This window comes from Cynoglossus semilaevis, chromosome 13, assembly GCF_000523025.1.
Source record: "Cynoglossus semilaevis isolate Cse_v1.0 chromosome 13, Cse_v1.0, whole genome shotgun sequence".
Classification (NCBI taxonomy): Eukaryota; Metazoa; Chordata; class Actinopteri; order Pleuronectiformes; family Cynoglossidae; genus Cynoglossus; species Cynoglossus semilaevis.
The window spans coordinates 19,171,155-19,188,092 of record NC_024319.1 but is presented as its reverse complement, the minus strand read 5'-3'; the positions used below and the strand labels follow the sequence as shown (position 1 = coordinate 19,188,092).

At 40.3% G+C, this 16,938-nt stretch overlaps 4 protein-coding genes and 1 pseudogene across 4 annotated transcripts in view; 2 read left to right on the top strand and 3 right to left on the bottom strand.

The window, feature by feature from the left end:
- The window catches only part of LOC103388882 (palmitoyltransferase ZDHHC3-like), an 8,866-nt gene extending 6,937 nt beyond the window's left edge, over positions 1–1,929 (top strand). The window contains exon 7 of the mRNA XM_008324083.3: positions 925–1,929. Coding sequence (XP_008322305.1) covers positions 925–1,131 — 207 coding nt within the window. The 3' untranslated portion in view covers positions 1,132–1,929. The remainder of the gene's footprint in view (positions 1–924) is intronic.
- On the bottom strand, positions 1,341–11,971 carry LOC103388886 (transmembrane protein 42-like). Its single transcript, XM_017037933.2, has 3 exons — positions 9,802–11,971; positions 2,652–2,798; positions 1,341–2,573 (listed from the first exon to the last, which is right to left on the bottom strand). The coding sequence occupies exons 1-3, from the start codon at positions 9,961–9,963 to the stop codon at positions 2,430–2,432; spliced, it is 453 nt and encodes a 150-aa protein (XP_016893422.1). The 5' UTR covers positions 9,964–11,971; the 3' UTR covers positions 1,341–2,429.
- On the bottom strand, positions 2,835–7,018 carry LOC103388884 (phospholipid-transporting ATPase IG pseudogene; annotated as a pseudogene).
- LOC103388885 (homeodomain-interacting protein kinase 2-like) lies at positions 7,160–9,786 on the top strand. The gene has a single exon (XM_017037930.2). The coding sequence runs from the start codon at positions 7,174–7,176 to the stop codon at positions 8,545–8,547; it is 1,374 nt and encodes a 457-aa protein (XP_016893419.1). The 5' UTR covers positions 7,160–7,173; the 3' UTR covers positions 8,548–9,786.
- Positions 11,972–13,362: 1,391 nt separating the features above from the next.
- Positions 13,363–16,938, bottom strand: part of LOC103388881 (dolichyl-diphosphooligosaccharide--protein glycosyltransferase subunit STT3B) — a 32,169-nt gene continuing 28,593 nt past the window's right edge. Inside the window, exons 10-16 of the mRNA XM_008324082.3 lie at positions 16,529–16,740; positions 15,768–15,955; positions 15,303–15,474; positions 14,710–14,883; positions 14,250–14,363; positions 13,953–14,162; positions 13,363–13,530 (exon numbers count right to left, since the gene is read on the bottom strand). Of these exons, the coding sequence (XP_008322304.1) occupies positions 13,450–13,530; positions 13,953–14,162; positions 14,250–14,363; positions 14,710–14,883; positions 15,303–15,474; positions 15,768–15,955; positions 16,529–16,740 (1,151 nt within the window). The 3' untranslated portion in view covers positions 13,363–13,449. The remainder of the gene's footprint in view (positions 13,531–13,952; positions 14,163–14,249; positions 14,364–14,709; positions 14,884–15,302; positions 15,475–15,767; positions 15,956–16,528; positions 16,741–16,938) is intronic.

The following is a 16,938-nucleotide window of genomic DNA, read 5'->3' as shown; positions in this document are numbered from 1 at the left end:
ACTCATGTCTCCTAAGTTTTCTAACCTCTCCCCTTCTACTGTTCTCACAGTGTTCTCTTTACACTCATGCATTTGCTTTGGTTGATAATCTTTTCTGAAGCTGACTGCTCTTAATAACCTTGACAGAGGTAAGATCTAAAGGTCGCATTAGACACCCGTCCACCTTAACGCTTCATGAGCATGCAAATTTAACCCAGAGCCAAAGTTGAAGTTTTCTTTCTGTATTATTTTTTAGCTGTTTTGTTTGTTTTTTTATAATTCAACCAAACATATGAATAAATGAGTGAGCTCTGTAATGTAATCCCAATTCTGTTATTTCTTTTCTTGCATTTGATATCCTTTCTTTGTCCATTGGGTTTCCTTTTCTTTTTCCTCCAAAGCTGCATGATTCATTACAGCTTTGATACAATGTGGGTGTGTTTTTTGGAAACAAGTGAACTCGGATTAAGAAAAAGTTACTTTTCAGGCCCATTGTGTTCCTAATTTCCCTATCCCTCCATATAGATATTTAGTATGTATTTCTTCTTCTCTAATGCATTTTATTACTGTTCACCCACTTATTTTTGCTGTACTTCAGTCGATAGGTTGTTTATTCATACTGTGGGGAAAAGGTTTTCTAGCAATGTAATTTTTTTATTTGATTAGAATCATGATTTATCATGATTGATTTACTGCTACCCTGTGATTAATCAGATTAAAAATGTCAGTTTTATGGCAGCCTTAACATTAATACTCTTGGTCATTTATGTATAACATAAAAGTTTACTTGTTCCTGATAAATGTGCCCACAAAGCTGAACCATTGTGTTGCTGCAGATTTTTCATATCGTGGGTCATCTGTGTGATTAACAGTGCATGTCTTTGATGCTTTCTTTTGTTGTGGAGAATCTTCTTTCACCCCACACACTAAATGTCTGTTCTTCAGGGAATAGAGCGTCTGAAAGGTGAGACGGGACAGTGGGAGAAGGTTCCGTGTTGGGAGGCCATGCAGAAGGCGTTTGGAGGCCCCTTCTCTCTGACCTGGTGCAGCCCCTTTGCAGGCCTGAGCTGCAAGAATAGCCCTGTGGAGCATGTGAGCGTTCCACAGGGGGAGATCATCGAGGAGGACGTCATAGAGATACCTCTGACCTAGAACTGCTGGCAGTCAGGAGGACATTGCTGCAGGAACATATTTATATTTATGAAGAGCAAACTTTAAACTGTATATAAATCCTCAAAAACTCCATTGAAAAAGTATTGATTCAGAGCAGTCATTTTTGAAAAAGTCACAGGGTAACAAACCTGAACCTTGTAAGATGATTTCAGACCAGTGGCTTGACTGTTAATTCACTTTTGGGTGAATCCCAGGAATCTCCAGGAGGTCAATCTGCAGAAGAGAAGACACTATTTTAGAAATGCATGTGTGGAGTCAGACTGTGATATTATGACAAAAGAAAAACCACACATGCCACTTGGTCACTTCTTAACAGTCTCTCATCTTTTACTAGTGTTCCTATGTAAATTGTCCGTTGTATTATTATTAGGTGAGCACAACTGAAATGCTTCCACTTTGATTCTATGAAGTCAGTAGTGTAGTATATATTATGACAACATGTATTATCTCAGGACAGCTCCAACGCAGTAACACTACTGAGTATTTGAATTCACCTTGTGCCTTAATATACAGTAACTTACCTTTCTGTCTGTGACGAGACCGTTTCTCCAGCTGTCCCTCTTGTGGACAACAGTTGTCATTACCTTCCTGTGAAGGGATGAATGTGTGGGTGTGAGAGAACTGGTTATTGATTGCAAGTCAAGGGCCCATACATGTTATAACGGTATTAAATGTGTCAGGAATTTCATGTTTTATCAGTTCTTCTGTTTTTAAAACCACTTTTATATGCCTGTAGGCTTGTTAAATTAAAAAATAAAAGATTTTTTTTCTATGTTACATTTCTGGTGGCTTCTACTGTGATTGTAAGAATAACCAAAATGATTACTTTAGTTCAGGGGTAGAACACATTAATATTGACATTTTATTATTATGTTTAAGAGACATTGATTTGTGTTTTACTGGGTGTTAGAACATAGAAAGGAAAACAAGCCAGTCTCAAGATATATTTCCATCAACAATATGACATTGCCAGTGATTTATTGAACTATAATATTACTATAATTATTATAATTGTAGTAATATTAATGTATGTGTAACTTACGCAAATACAAACAACTTCAGGAACTTCAATCTGTTAGTGAGCACTTCTCCTTTGCCGAGCTAATCGATCCACTTCACAGGTGTGGCATATCAAGATGCTGATTAGACAGCATGATTACTGCACAGATGTGCCTTAGGGTTGCCACAATAGAAGGCCACTCTGCAATGGACGTCACTTTAAGTGTTTCTCCTGGGGACATCCAGTCCAGAATCATAAGACCACAGCTGCTCTCAGGTCATGCTTCCTTTTTGTCCTCTTCCTGGGTGATGCACTGAGTTGTGGCTCCATGGAGTACCAGCAGTCCACAAAGAGTGAGACAGATTCCCAGCCACCATAGAGATGCATGAGTTTCTCCAAAAATTAGCCTCCCCAGGACAGCCTGGACACAAAAACCAAAAGTAATATAACGATTCAACATTATCTGCAAAAAGATTTAATAATGGTTAAAATAACTTACTGAGGAGACAAAGTTGGATGCTGTGGTAGTGACCGTAGCTCTGGCTGAGGAGGAGCAGTGCCGGAGAGCCTTGGAGAAAAAGGTCCACATGACAGCATTGCATACGAACAGCAAGACTCCACAGAGCAGCCGCAGGGGAACATGGAGCTGAAACATGGGTTGAAACATTTTCTTTAATGGTCACTGGGAGTAAATTTGGCTGTTTGGCAAATTTTGTCTTCAAAGTTACACATTTATTAGAGAAGAAGAAAGCCTTTACTTTGTGCTTCATCTTTGCTGCTGAGTATTAATATCTGCTGCTGCTGAATATAGTCAGTACCTACAACTGTATGCTGCCCCTGCTGGTTGTCCTCTGTACAGCGCCATATTACATATAGTTTTGTGAATTTTTTGTTTGGCACAAGTGCCTTAATAATGTTTGTGTAAAATGTACATGTTCTATCAAAATAAGTATGACCTTGTTTTGTAAGAGCATACATGTCCAACAGACAGAACATTAGACCTTAATAACTCATGGAGAAATTGAAACCAATTTGAATTGCAACTGAATTAAAGTATCCGGTTCAGGTGCTAAGAAATTTACCTTTTATTTTTTTGTAAGCAGAAATCATTCTTTATCATCAGATTTAATGAACTCTTAAAATACATGATCACAGGTCATGTTTTATGATGGTCTGGGCAAATACACACACTCCATACATCAGACTGCAGGTTACTTACTGCCATGAGAACACTGACGTCAGGTGTAACCAGTCTTATCTGACCCCAACTACTTGTGAATCAATTTCTCATGACTGAAACACAGTTTTATTAAAACCTTTGGCAGAAGGCAGAGTAGGATAAGCAAGAAGATGACAAGCCAGACTGAGGCAGAGGTCAGCATTTTAACAAAAACATAATACATATGTTGTTTGCTAAGGAAAGGCCACAATACCCCTGCCCACAAAAAACTGAAACACACATAAAAGACCAAGGATCCCCAGATTACCAAATGGTTGATCCATGTCCAGTACTGTGTGTCCACAGCAAGGGTTAGTGTAACAGTGAAGATCAGAACAGTAAAGACCACTGTCCCATATGTCCAGATCCCAACAACCTGGCCGTTGTTCTGCATTGCTTGGTTACCAAAAAGATAGTAAACACCAAAGAAGAAGAGCAAACCGTGGAAAAAGCCAAGTAATGTCCAGTACAGAAACGGCAACAACTGCAACTTGGCATTTTTAGAGATTTTTCTATAAAGAGTGGCGTCATTCATCAGAATTTCAATGCAAATATGCTGTTCCAAGAGGCTGTACGCAAGAATGGGTAGAGAGGTGAAACAAATGTTGTACATCATCAGATAGGCTGCATCGTACAGGGGCTGCTGGGAATGCCCACAGATGAACTGGTAAATAAACTGAGGTAAGATGAAGCAAAGGTTCTTGTAAAAGAAATATTGCACCAGGTATGAGATGCGAACATAGTAGAGATGCCCGTGAGCCAAAAGAAGTTTCTTCAGGTGCTTCAGTTTGGAGATGGCATAATCACTGTTTCTCACTGCCTGGCGGCCCTCTTTTCCTTTAATACCAATGCCAACGTGAGCTTCCAAAATCATGCTGACATCATTGGCGCCATCCCCGACGGAAAGAGTCACAGGACTACAACTGGACTTTTTCACCATTCTTACAATCTGGGCCTTTTGTAGTGGGGCCATTCGGCAGCAGAGCACAGATGTGCATTTTTCACATATCTGCATGAACAGGTCCTTGTAACTTGAGCTAACATGTGATGAGCTGAACACCATTGACAAAGTGTGTCCGTCTGTTATTAAGCCATAGTCTTTGTTTGTCAAAGAAAGGTTCCTGACATCATCTGATTTTACCAGTGGCCCGTTTGGCATCACCTTCTTACAGTATTCATTCATGACGTCTAGAAGTCTTTCTTCAGAATTTCTGGCTCCATTTTCCAGAGTTTGTATTGTTAGATCCAACAGCTCTGTGTCTTTCTTGAACAGCCTACAAGCATAACAAGTTGACTTTGCCGTCTCCATCTTGTCCCCTGTTAGAACCCACACCTTAATACCAGCCTTCTGCAGAGCTTTAATGGTTTCTACGGCTTCCTCTTGGAGCTTATCTTCTACAGCTGTGGCTCCTAACAAATACATCTCCGTCTCCACTTGGTTGTAAACAGCCATTAGCTTTTCATCTCTGTGCTGCAGAGCCAATTTAGCCTCCCTCAATTTCTTATTTGTTTTGTTATACTCTTCTGGACTCAGGTATTTGAATGCAATGCACAGTGTCCGGTAGCCCTTGGTTGCATTTAGGTCTACATTCCTGTGAACCCTTTCAACCTCATGCTGTCTGACATTTGGAAAGATGGAAGAGTCTGCTCCTTTACAGAACAGCAGGGTATCACCGGATGTGGTTCTAACTATTACACTCATTCGCCTTCTCACAGGGTCAAAGCTCAGCTCGTTCAGTAGTTCATACATTTCAACTTTATTGTTCCTGTTAAGAATTTTCATCATTTTATTTTCCATACCGAGAAATGTGAAGCCATACTTCACGGCACCGTTGACCAGAGCGACCTCATCAGGTGAGGAGGATATGAATTCTCTCTTCCCTAGCTGTGGATAAAACAGCTCTCTGTCCTCTTGTACGCCATCCACCTGTGTGTCCTCTTTCACCTGAACTGTGTGGCAGAGACATAATGCACGCAGGAACAGTTCTTCTTTCTCCTTGCAGGCTTTGTTGACAGGTCGGCCTGAGACTTCACTTTGTTGTGAGTTAGTATTGTGGCACTTGTACTGGAAGCCATCAATGCAGCACTCAATGAATTCCATGTTATTCTGAGTGAGTGTGCCTGTCTTGTCTGCAAAGATATAATCCACCTGTCCAAGCTCCTCGTTGAGGTCTGAAGTATTAACCAGTGCCCCCTCATTTGTGTCAGGGTCAAAAAAGTCTGTGTCCCAGGTGATAAAAAAAGATCCCAAAAACTTTTGCATTTCAATTGTGACATACATGGAAACTGGAATAATGAAGTTGAAGAGCACCATGAAGGACAGAAAATCAGTGAACATTTTTAGGTATGAATTGGTTTCCTTATCCGCCTGCGTTCTTTGATTGTACCAGGGAATTTCCTGTCCAGGCGTGTTCTGCCACATGTACTTCAGGGTAGTGCACACAAGGGCTTTACTCAGCAATATGCTAAGGTAAATGAGAAGAAAGATATTGACAGACTTCTCCACAGCAGAACGTTTCTGTGATTTACCTTGGTAATTGAGAATTATCTTGGTCTCCATGCCAGTGTATACAGCAACACCAAGGATCTTCTTGGTGTTCTTTAAAGTTGCCCCTTTCAGCAGTAGGTTTTCTGGGCCCAAAGACCTCGCTGTTTCCTCCTGATTCTTTGGGTAAATGTGCACACGGCCAACAAACCTGTAGAGGTCGGCCTGTGGCTGCTCACACTCAATAGTGGCTTGAAGAGATTCCAGATCCCCCTGCATGTCTTGTACAGTGTAGCGTGTTTTACAGTTAGACTCTCCATCCAGACTTGCAGTGGTAATAAGACATGTCTCATCTTGTCGGCTTGAATGCAACAGTATCAAATCACAAGGAAATGTCTCGTCTTCGTACACCTCCACAATGTCTCCAACTTTGATCTTCTCACTCTCTTTTTGCACCCTTTGGCCATTCTGTACCACTGTCACTGGTTGGCGGTTCACCTCATTGTCGGCCTTGTGCCTAAGGAAGTCCTCGTAGCCCTGTTTAATAGCAGTTACTGTGATCACAAAAAATAAGGGGACGCCACAGGTAACTGGGCTGGTGGGGGTATCAACTATCACCTGAACAAGGAAAATGATAAGAAAGTAGAAATTAGCTATTCTTCTGAATTGTTCAAACAGGTTCTTTGGTAGAAAGTTATACACAGTATACTTGGAAGATGCAATCTTGTTGTTGCAGAACTTATCAGAGATGGTCGCCTCATCAGCAGATGTCAAATGATGACCAATATTAATTGTCCTGCTGTCAACTCTTTTCTTGGGACCACCCAGCAATCGTTTTACTCCTCTCTGGAACATCTTTTTTCAAGATGTAGTTTCTTATTTACTTTTTCCCTCCTGGCACATGCTCCATTTCAACTTTCCTATATTTCTTATAATTAGTACTTAATGAACAATTCAATTCAATTTTGGCTTCTTGATGGTTGCAATGATGTCCATTACTGTTGTGGAACAGTGTCTTTTCTCCTTTTTTCAAACTAAACGTGATTCATGATGATTACTCTGCTTCCCAGGCAACAGTGCTTTCTCCTTTTCTTTTCTCCTTATTGGTAACAAATGATGATTCCAAGTCTTTATGTGAACTGCATTAAAGAAACACTACAACAAGCCATGCAGGATGACATCAGTTGACATCAAAGGGCATCTGACGATTGACATTAAAGGCAAACTATTATTCAAATGTACCGACACATCAGGGGAAGACAATGACTATGTCTGGTTTCGTTTTTGTAGACTGCTTGGGGACAATCAGCAGTTGAAATGGATTCATCACTTAGTGAAGATCCCTTAGTTCCCCTTTTGGAGTTAAGTGGGTATCTAGTACAGAAGACCTTGGAAAGAGGGGCATTTGGGGTTGTGTATCAGTGTACTGCATTAGACACCAATAAGACAGTGGCAGTAAAGGCACTGTCTCATAAGGAGAATGCTAAAGAAGAGATATCGGCCCTTGAGCAGCTCAAGAAGCTCGACTTAGACAAGAACAACCTAGTCCGGTTTAACAGGCACTTTGAGTTTCCTAACAATATTTTTCTGGAATTTGAGAAACTCGACATGGAGCTCTTGGAACTTGTGCAAAGTTTTAACAGACCAATGCCTTTGTCTGAAATTCAAATGATCACACAACAGATGCTGGTAGCTCTGAATGCTCTCAAGAGCATCAAAATGGTGCACAGAGACATCAAGATAGACAACATTATGCTAGTTAATCACCAGCTACATCCCTTTAAGGTTAAACTTATTGATTTTGGTCTGGCTTGTCATGTGTCTGAACTCAACCGTGGGGATATCTTTTATAACTTAGAGGGCAGAGCCCCTGAGATCTCACTTGGTCTGCCTTTGAATGAGGCTGTAGACATGTGGGCTCTAGGCTGTCTGGTGGCCTCCATGTACATAGCTAAATTTATTTATTCTGGAGCCTGTGAACTAGGGAAAATGGGTGCTATTGTTCAATTGCATGGGCAACCTGATGAACAGTTACTTAATACTGGGATGTATACTAAGAGATATTTTCACAGAGAATCCCCAAGTTCTCCATGGATGTTAAAGAGAAAGTGCAACTGTTCGATAAAAAATGTCTCAGAAATAGCAAGATCCTTGACCACTGAAGACGGTGCTGGTCACCAGCCATTGCATGGGACGTCATTAAGACCATTTACCAAACTTGAAGGCATTGCAATGACTCGCCTAGGTACAGCTGGGAACGAGGACACGCGGGCATTTGTTGACCTTCTCAAAAGAATGCTTCAAGTAGATCCAGGAAAAAGAATTGCCCCCAGTGAGGCTCTAAGGCACCCTTTTATCACTATGAAGTATTTCCCTAGTGATTTTAGTAGTGGCCCTTCATATCATGGAAAAACAGTTGCCTCTCAAAATGACAGGCCACCATCCTTAGGTACCTTACAGGAAGACTTAGCCTTGTGTATGAATGATGAACTAACTGCTGCATCTGAGAGAACCACGGAAAATAACAGTCACATTTCTGCAGAGACCTTACCGGTCTCTACTAATCGTATTTGGGATGGGGACCAGGGTGGAGCCAATAGAGGCAACATGGGTTCAAAAGTCAGATCGAGAAATTGTTTTTTTAAGAAGATTCGCAGATTTGTTTCAAGACTGTTTAGAAGTATACACTAACAATGTGGACTAAAAGTTCAACCAGCCATGTTGCTGGTTGGAAAAACTATTAGCAACAAAGAAGGGACTCTTTTTTACAGGTAATGAGCTGACCAACGTCAAATACCTGGAGTTTCTAACCAAATGCTCAGCAAGGAAATGTCTCTTGCACAGAGGCCAAACATCCTTAACAACATGTACGCATGTCCATTTAAATGTATTTACATCCATGGAGGATACTGTATATAAACCAAACCCATGGCATATAATTATTTACAGACTAAGTTTCAATATATGTTGTAATATATGTAGTAACAGACTATCCTCGTTTAAAGGAGGCTGTCACTACTATTAGGCTGTCAATTGTATTGACCAGGCCATATATTTGCCATAAGGACCTTTCAATACATTTCGGTCAGTAGAAAAGCAAGTAATACATTTCCTTCTACAGAACATGATAAAGGAAGATGTGCCATAACCACGTTTGTCCAGCAGAGTGCACTCAACCTCCAACAATTTCTTCAACTACGATAACGTGGTAAGTTCTTCTCCACTGTAGTTCATGATGGCAGAGCTACGGTTCATTTAGCATCTTCCGAGTCCGAATAATGGACAGAGCGTTTCTCTTTTGCACAAACATACACAGATAACAAAAGAGTTGAGGACTCACTCACCGATTCATCACACACGTACAGGCTTATTTTAACAATTAGTTGCAAAGACTGCACCTGCTTTTTACAGTCTTTACCTCTAATCTCTATGCCGAGCAATTATGTAACGAGTTGCACACATCTTGGTTACCATTTGCTGTAAACGTGGAGGTGACGGAGCTCATCATTGTGATGTTTTTTAACCTATTGTCCACACCTTAAACTCAACAAGTTGAGTAAAAAAAATACAATTATTGGGATTCTTCCTGCGATCTCTTCGTGCCAGTTAGTGTTGCTATGGTACTGCAAAGTCAACATGTTGCAAACAGAAGATACAAATAACATACATTAGGCTGTCAAGTACCCCTGGTGTGTTATGCTTTGCTATACTTGAAATCCAAAAAGTTACAGAAGTTTTCCCTTCTATTGGGCCGTGGTTGCCAAACGTTCTAGTTACATTTACCTAGGTAATATTAGAACGAACAGTGAAACTTTGTCAACTGGACATCTGATTTTAAAAACACATTTTTATTGCGGAAAATCTAAACGATACACGCAACCAAATAGTTAAGTATACTCGAAGTTAGACCTAGATGAACGGTTTGTTTAAAAACTTTCCACTTACCCACTCACACCTTTCAGCTTCACCCCGAGTGTCAGTCCAGCTGACCATCGCTGCCTCACACATGTCCCTCAGATAGTCTGCACCGAGGGACAGTTTGGCAGACAACGACGCAACAGCGCTTAAAAACCCAGCTATTAACGCGTAGAATGACCCGGAGAGCATACTGAAGGAGAAATTCAAAATTATTAATTGCGACGTTCACCCATGTAAATAACAAACCATTCCGTAAACGTTAATAATTGTCGATATAAAGTGTTAATTTAGCCTCTTCCGTAAACATCGTCTCACGTTTAAAACGTAACGACTCCTGACCGACGCGGAATGGCACTTATTGATGACGTAAATATCAGCTAACGCTATTAAAAATACATGTACACATTTTGACTCCACAAACCTGATTGTAATTTAAAATAATGCTTTTTTTATTTTCATGACAGTCTGTATTAAGAAAGACGCCATAAGGAGCTAAATGCGTTATTTTCCCCAAATACACAGGTTCCTAAAGAGATGAACATGGCAACATACAGAGGCCTGCAGACACCCAAAAGCATTTGTCTTTAAAGCTTAGAAGAAACCACCAGTTTAGAAATTTGCCAATCCATAAAGACAGAGGAATGAGACGAGGATATGAAGCAGTACGTACTGCCACACAGTAGATTCAAACTGCTATCAAACACCATACAGAAATCAGTATCCCCTTCAGGGATGTAGCCAAAAGTTCATTAACATAACGTCTGTCTACGTCACTATGGTCAACAGGAAATCCAACAATCAAATTTGGTGACCTGTTGCATTATGTCCAAAATACTCTGCTTAACCTAAAAGTTTTGTTCAGGAACTGGTGGTTCATAGTTGAGGTATGAGGTACTGTAGTCTTCTGGTTCATGCAACTTTCTGTCAGTCCGATGGCAAACACTGGTACACTTTTTCAAACTAGTCTTCTATACACAAAACCCACCAGCTCCAAAAGTGGAGATTTTCCCAACTGTTAAATGTTAAAACTGTCCACCTGTCTGAAATGTTTTGCTTTGTTTTTGGTCAATTTTAATAAACTGGGGCTTTGTACCAGCTGCTAACTCTCCTTTTTTTTCTTTGCGAAATCACAGGTGGGTTGTCGGGGAAGTGGGAAAGGGTGTCGATGGGCAAGGGCTGGGTAAAGATCCTGGACAGTTCACCAGTCCATCACAGGGCCTCATATAAATGACCATTCACATTCATACCTATGGTCCATTGTGTGGGATAAACTTGAACACTTTCAGTTGCATGAAATTTTGATTCATGAACACATTTAAATATATATATATCTCACTGATGTTCTTCAGGGGTGCCAATAACCCTTTGGTAGAACCTCCTGGCATGCAGGAGGTTCTGGTTACTCCACCTAGTCCCCAAATCCCAGGTGGGGGTGTCAGCAATGACAAGGCCAGTAATTATTAGTCTTTCATAGGTTTAAGCATGCAAGAGGCATTCACAATGACGATTACAGCTAACAGCAAAGCTTTAACTTGACTAACTTAAAGGCAGCCAAGGTCAAATGTTTATTGTAATAACAATAGGAAATACAAAAAAAAGGATTATATCAAAATGCAAAAATGTTTTATTTCTAAAAAAACAGGGGAGAGGGGGGTGTATTTGATAACCATAACTCTTAGGAATGTAGGAAATATTAATTTAATGAATTAATAAAATGGTGAAATCAAGAGCTTAATAAATAAAATATTAGGGCATTTATTTTCACCAACAAATAACACAAAGATTACTTCAACCTCTTTATTCAAAAAGGCATTTTTCATTCTCATACCTACATCAAGGCCATTACAATTGATGGAAGAAACCTCAGAATCCAAAACAAAATAAAAATCACTTAATAATGAACGCTTTAGTCACCTCAGCCTCAATCATCCACCAAATAAATACTCTCAGGGACAAACGTGTTGTTTTTGTCTTCAGCGAGCGTCGTCATCACTACTTGGATTGTCTAAACGTGGTGTTTGGTTTTAGACTCAAGCTGACAAAAGAAACTGAACTAAAACGGGATCAACAACAGTAATCATATTTGAACACATCAGAGTGGGTTTATTTTACGGACATTTGGGGCCCATGAATGAAAGGAAACTATTGATCAATAATGATTCTGTCTTTCTTTAAGCATCTAAACCCAGAAGAAATCAGGGGGACTGTAGGGAGAGTTGGAAGTGGGGATGTAGAGGACAATGATACAGGTAACTACGCTCTGCTCTAACTGTGCAAAGACAGTCAGCTGCAGATGCTGATCAAGGTAACGATCTTCAATTAGCAAATACATGACAACGGAAGTGGCAGAGGCAGCAGAACATCTGGGTTCTGTATTGTTAAATTCTTATTGTGGGCAGGTAGAAACATTAGTTTCCTAAAACAAAACCCAAAAAACAAAACAAAACAGTGCATTAAGGCAAACTGAATCAGAGGCGTATGTCAAGGATTGAACTAAGCTTCTTCTCAATTATCACTCGTCCAGTGGTTGAAATCAATATCTACTGGTAGTCTTGAGCACCCACCTACAGCTGCTTCTCTGCACATGGGGTGCATGAAACTGTAGTTGGAACACAGCATATGCCAGTACCCTACCCACATGTCAATGTCAAACCGACGTTCAACGCAATCAAAGGACAGTCAAGATGGAGATGAGACTGTCAAGGAAAGCAGCTTCATGGATCTGCAGTGGAAATATTAAAGCACTGCCAACAACTGTCAGCTGCAAAGCAACGCCGGGAAAGAAATACAGAAAATAAAGAAGGAAATCGTCCAGTAAATGCAACAACGTTACACCAAACTGGGCTTTTAGAGATGGTCACCATGATCAGCTCAGGTGAGATGATGTACATCCTACAACGTTAGTATTTATCAAGACATTAATCAACAGTCGACAGTTTACAGATCCTGCCTTCTACAGCTGTCTATGCCAAAGCAGCAGAATGAGGTTGGTTCTGGATTTAGCTCAATGAGCAATGAGCAATGAACAAACAAAAAAAGAAAACACTGAAATGCAATAAAAGGTGTTTCCAGGTTTGTGTCTGTTTCCACTGACAGCGTTTGCAAAGCAAGAAAGCAGGAAGGTGAAAAGGTGCGTGTTTGAACTCCTAAAAACTATAATGAAAGCAACTGTTTTACCCCCTCCCTCCCTCAATAAAGTTCACTGTTTGTCTAAGTGTCTGTTTGTAATCTAGTAAGACAGTGTTTTTGTATTTGAATGTGTGTGTAAATGATGCATAGGGCAATCCCACACTGAGAACATCTGATCCATCCTCTTCACTCTCTCTTAGTCTCATCACCTGTCACTCAAAACACATTCAAGTACGGAAAGCAAGTCAAAGGTCGCTGTTCTTTATGTGCCTGGAGGATCTTGCACTTCCTCCCACTTGGCCCAGCGTACAAGGTCAAAAGTCGGCTGGGGACGGGGTTTAAAACATCCTCTTAGGGTGATGGTTACATGTCCAGCTCGGTCCAGAGCGGACATCTTGAGAGCCCTCCACGTATCCTATTCATCTTTTAAAGTAAATTTTACCATTTGCTGCATGTTTCTGTTTTTTTTTTTTTTTTTTTAAGTACCGTGTTTAAGATTTTTCCCTATCTTCCGTTCACACTGTGCCTCAGTTGTCAGTGGGTTTTCTATAGAGACTTCTTGGTCACTTTCTTGCCCTTCTTGATGGACAGCTTGTTCTTGATGTACCCACGCTTCCTCTTGGCTGTCTGCAGGCAGAGAAGAAGAAAATCAGACAATTAATTATCTGCACCAAAAAGAAAATGGTAGGTGGAATTTCATTAACAAAATAAAGTAAACTGTTTGTGAACAACAGAGTCTTCAAAGGACATAACATGAACTTTTCTCTTAGCCTCAGACTCTTAACTTCAGCCCTGGAGAGCTTATCAAATTTAATCTCAACTTTCTTTTAATGACTTGGAAACTGAGTCGGATTTCAGCACTGAGAACAACTAAAATAAACACACAAATAATTTGTTTACACATTTAAATTTATGTCTTCCTAATAGTGAGCACATTTCAAATGGACCCAGTTAAGTGACAGACACTGTGAATGGATTACATTGAAAATTTAAAGAAAAAAACAAAACAAAAAAAAACTCCCGCTGTCTTTAACTGTTGACCAGCTTACCTTTTTGGAGGTGTACTTCTGCTTGGTGGTGTCCGTACTTCGCAGGTTGTGCTCCACACGGTCTCTGTTTTCCTGCTTCTTTACCTTATAAATCCTCACCAACCAGTGCTCCGATGTAAAGGCTTCCTCCAGATGCTTCAGCTTGATGTCCTTGTTGCCAATCTCAGCGTTGCGAGTGCGGTCGAAGCCTGGCGGTGTCCGAAAGTCCAGCTGAACAGAAAAAAAATAGATATATATAAATAAACTATTATTCAATCCTATTTAAAAACAGGTGAGTTCATGACTTTTTTGACAAACCTGCATTTCTCCAAACCGGTAATAAGACATTTTGTACATCAGGCAGTTGAGGAGGGTTGGTGAACCAGCTTTGTCCACTCTGAACTCACCCTGCGGTGTGAAGTAGTCACTCTCCTGGATGAACAGAAACAATGATAAATGTCACTTCATTTCACATTCACACACATTTTTGAGGGACTCATCCTATGAAAATCCTCAAACATTTTTCATTAGAACTGATTAGAGTTCGCATTATATTAAAGAACTGGAAAACAGGGGAGAGTGATAGAGATGAAAAATGTAATAAATAAAAATTTAAAGTGTCTGAAATTTCCTACTTTTATCTTACGCTAGTTACAGTCTGGTAATGTATTTCTGCAGCAAGGCAGAACATTTTTATATGTTTACACAAGCAAAAAAAGGAACACAATTTCAGCATATATTTAATAAACAATCTTTGACCCTATGATGTTTCCCTCACCCTGATGTCTCTGGGGTGTTCCCCCTCTGCAATTCGCACCATCCACAGGAACTTGTTGATGTCGTCCCCTGAATAACCAATCACACCGCCGAAGATGATCAGGACGTAGTCAACGTCCAGGGACCTCATTATTTCGTAAGCTGCCGTTTCGTTTGAAGACATGGCTTTACCCACCTTGACAAACAAACACACAGATGCATACAATTAAAGAAAATAGACACAATACAATTAAAGAAAATAGACAGTAAAATACATTTGTCAGACATCCAGAAGCATTCGTTTTACTTGCAGTGTAGTAATGCATTATGGTCACATGGTGGCGTAGTGGAATAAAGAATGGAGAGCCAGTTTGCAAAGTCACAATGTTGATGGATTCTTAGGAATCAAAAATTGGAAGTAAACAGAGCTATCCTGTAACACTGTAGTTCTGCACAGTTTGTACTTCAAGTACAAGTCTGTTAAAGGGAGTGGTTTCTGACACAATGACAAAGATTTACAAGACTGTGTTAAAGCAAAAAAACAGAAAAGTATTTTTCTTATCATTTCTGATAATATAAGATAAAATAAGATCAACTGCCATCAGCCTGTCTCACCAGTGCTATATGACTGTTGTTCCACGTGTTGTTGTCCACTAGAGTAGTTCTGTTTGCCATCCCAGCTATCTGGTAGCCATAGTCCCACCATGACATCACTCTGGCATGCTCGTCTGTGTTCTGCCTCAGCCAATAATATGCCTCTCTGAAGTCGTCCAAAATGTTACGAGATCTGGAAGAAAAACACATATAAATGGCTCTGGGAGGTCCCGGGGTCTGACAAATGTATAATATTGTAAGACTAAGAATTGGCAGCTAGCAGTGGTGACTGAAGAGACTGGTTGTGTGATTTTAATCAACGGTAAAATCCATTTGCTTATTCACCCATCATGTTTAATTTGGCTGACCCTTAACGGCTGCTATAGTAACAAAGAAATATTAGGGATGTTTGAAAATGTCAAATCAATCACCGCTGTTCAAACTGTAGAAACAAATGTAAACGTAAAACTGCTGAGATCTTCTCACCCGTCATGATTATAAGATGCCAACACTACACTAGGGCTGGAGTAGGCATTGCTGGTGACCCAGGTGCAGTGGACTGCAAACATCATGAGCAGCATCAACATCAACATGGTGACGATGGACTTGATGTTGGGGCCCAGTCCTTCTTCTGCCCTCTCCTGCTCAGAGACGTGTTTACGCACCTTACCAGCCTGCAGGGGGCAGCACAGTGAAAGTTAACCCCTTGTAAAAAGCCATCTACAACATTTTGATTTTTTAGTTGCATACATTACAATATATGATATTGCTCCATGGATGAAGTATGCAGTACTACATTTAACACCAGGAATTATTCAGCTGTTTCATGTCTAAGATTTTTTAAAATGTTTTTTTGTGAAAGTAATAAAACTGATCCATCATATTTGTGTTTTATGTTTCATTCTTGTGTAGGTTCCTGCCACCCTCAATCCGTCCTTGGCTCCGATTGGCCGGTTTGGCTCAAGACGTCATTGTCTGAGATCAAATATCCAGTATGAACGGAATAAGATCACGTCTGGGACACATCAAGGAGACAACCGAGGGTCTCTTTGGCCCAGTCTATGAATATTTCACACTTGGCAGCTGCTGATTACTGGTCACGTGTTGATAGACATGTCAATGAGTTTGATGAAGTCGAAATTATGTACCAGACATCTACACTCTTAAACATGCTTATATATTTTTTAAGAAAAACAATGGGTTTGCCGGTGCAAAGCAAAGCAACTGCGTACAATATGACTGATAACCTTGTCATAGAGGTTGCTGGCGTTCTTCCTGTCGTCCTCGTCACTGCTGTCCTCTGCAGGCGGACTCTGTCTCTTCATGTCGTCTCCAAGGTAGTGTTCAAAGACACTGGAGAAGGCCACGGCTGACAGTATGCACACTACTGGAGTCAGAGTCAGCATCAAACGCACCATCACACCGGCGAAGTACACAGCGCTTATGGCGTAAAGAGCCACTGGTGTCAAAAAAAAAAAAAAGAGAGACAAATAAAGAAGAGTTGAGAAAGGTCAAAGGAATAATAAAACAATAGCCTGAAAGAAATGTTCTCACTGTGTGCACAGCCTTATTTCATTTGCATCTTTCATACTTTAAGTTTTCTTAGCCAATATTTCAATACAAAACCAGAATGCCTTTCATTTTCATGACAAAACAT

Bases quoted from the DNA above. Each gene is read 5' to 3' on its own strand.
- LOC103388885 (XM_017037930.2), top strand. From the start codon at position 7,174: ATGGATTCATCACTTAGTGAAGATCCCTTAGTTCCCCTTTTGGAGTTA.
- LOC103388886 (XM_017037933.2), bottom strand. From the start codon at position 9,963: ATGCTCTCCGGGTCATTCTACGCGTTAATAGCTGGGTTTTTAAGCGCT. The intron at 2,799-9,801 runs GTAAGTGGAAAG...CCCATGTTTCAG, and splicing joins AAGCTGAAAGGTGTGAGTGG to CTCCATGTTCCCCTGCGGCT. The intron at 2,574-2,651 runs GTAAGTTATTTT...TTTTGTGTCCAG, and splicing joins CATCCAACTTTGTCTCCTCA to GCTGTCCTGGGGAGGCTAAT.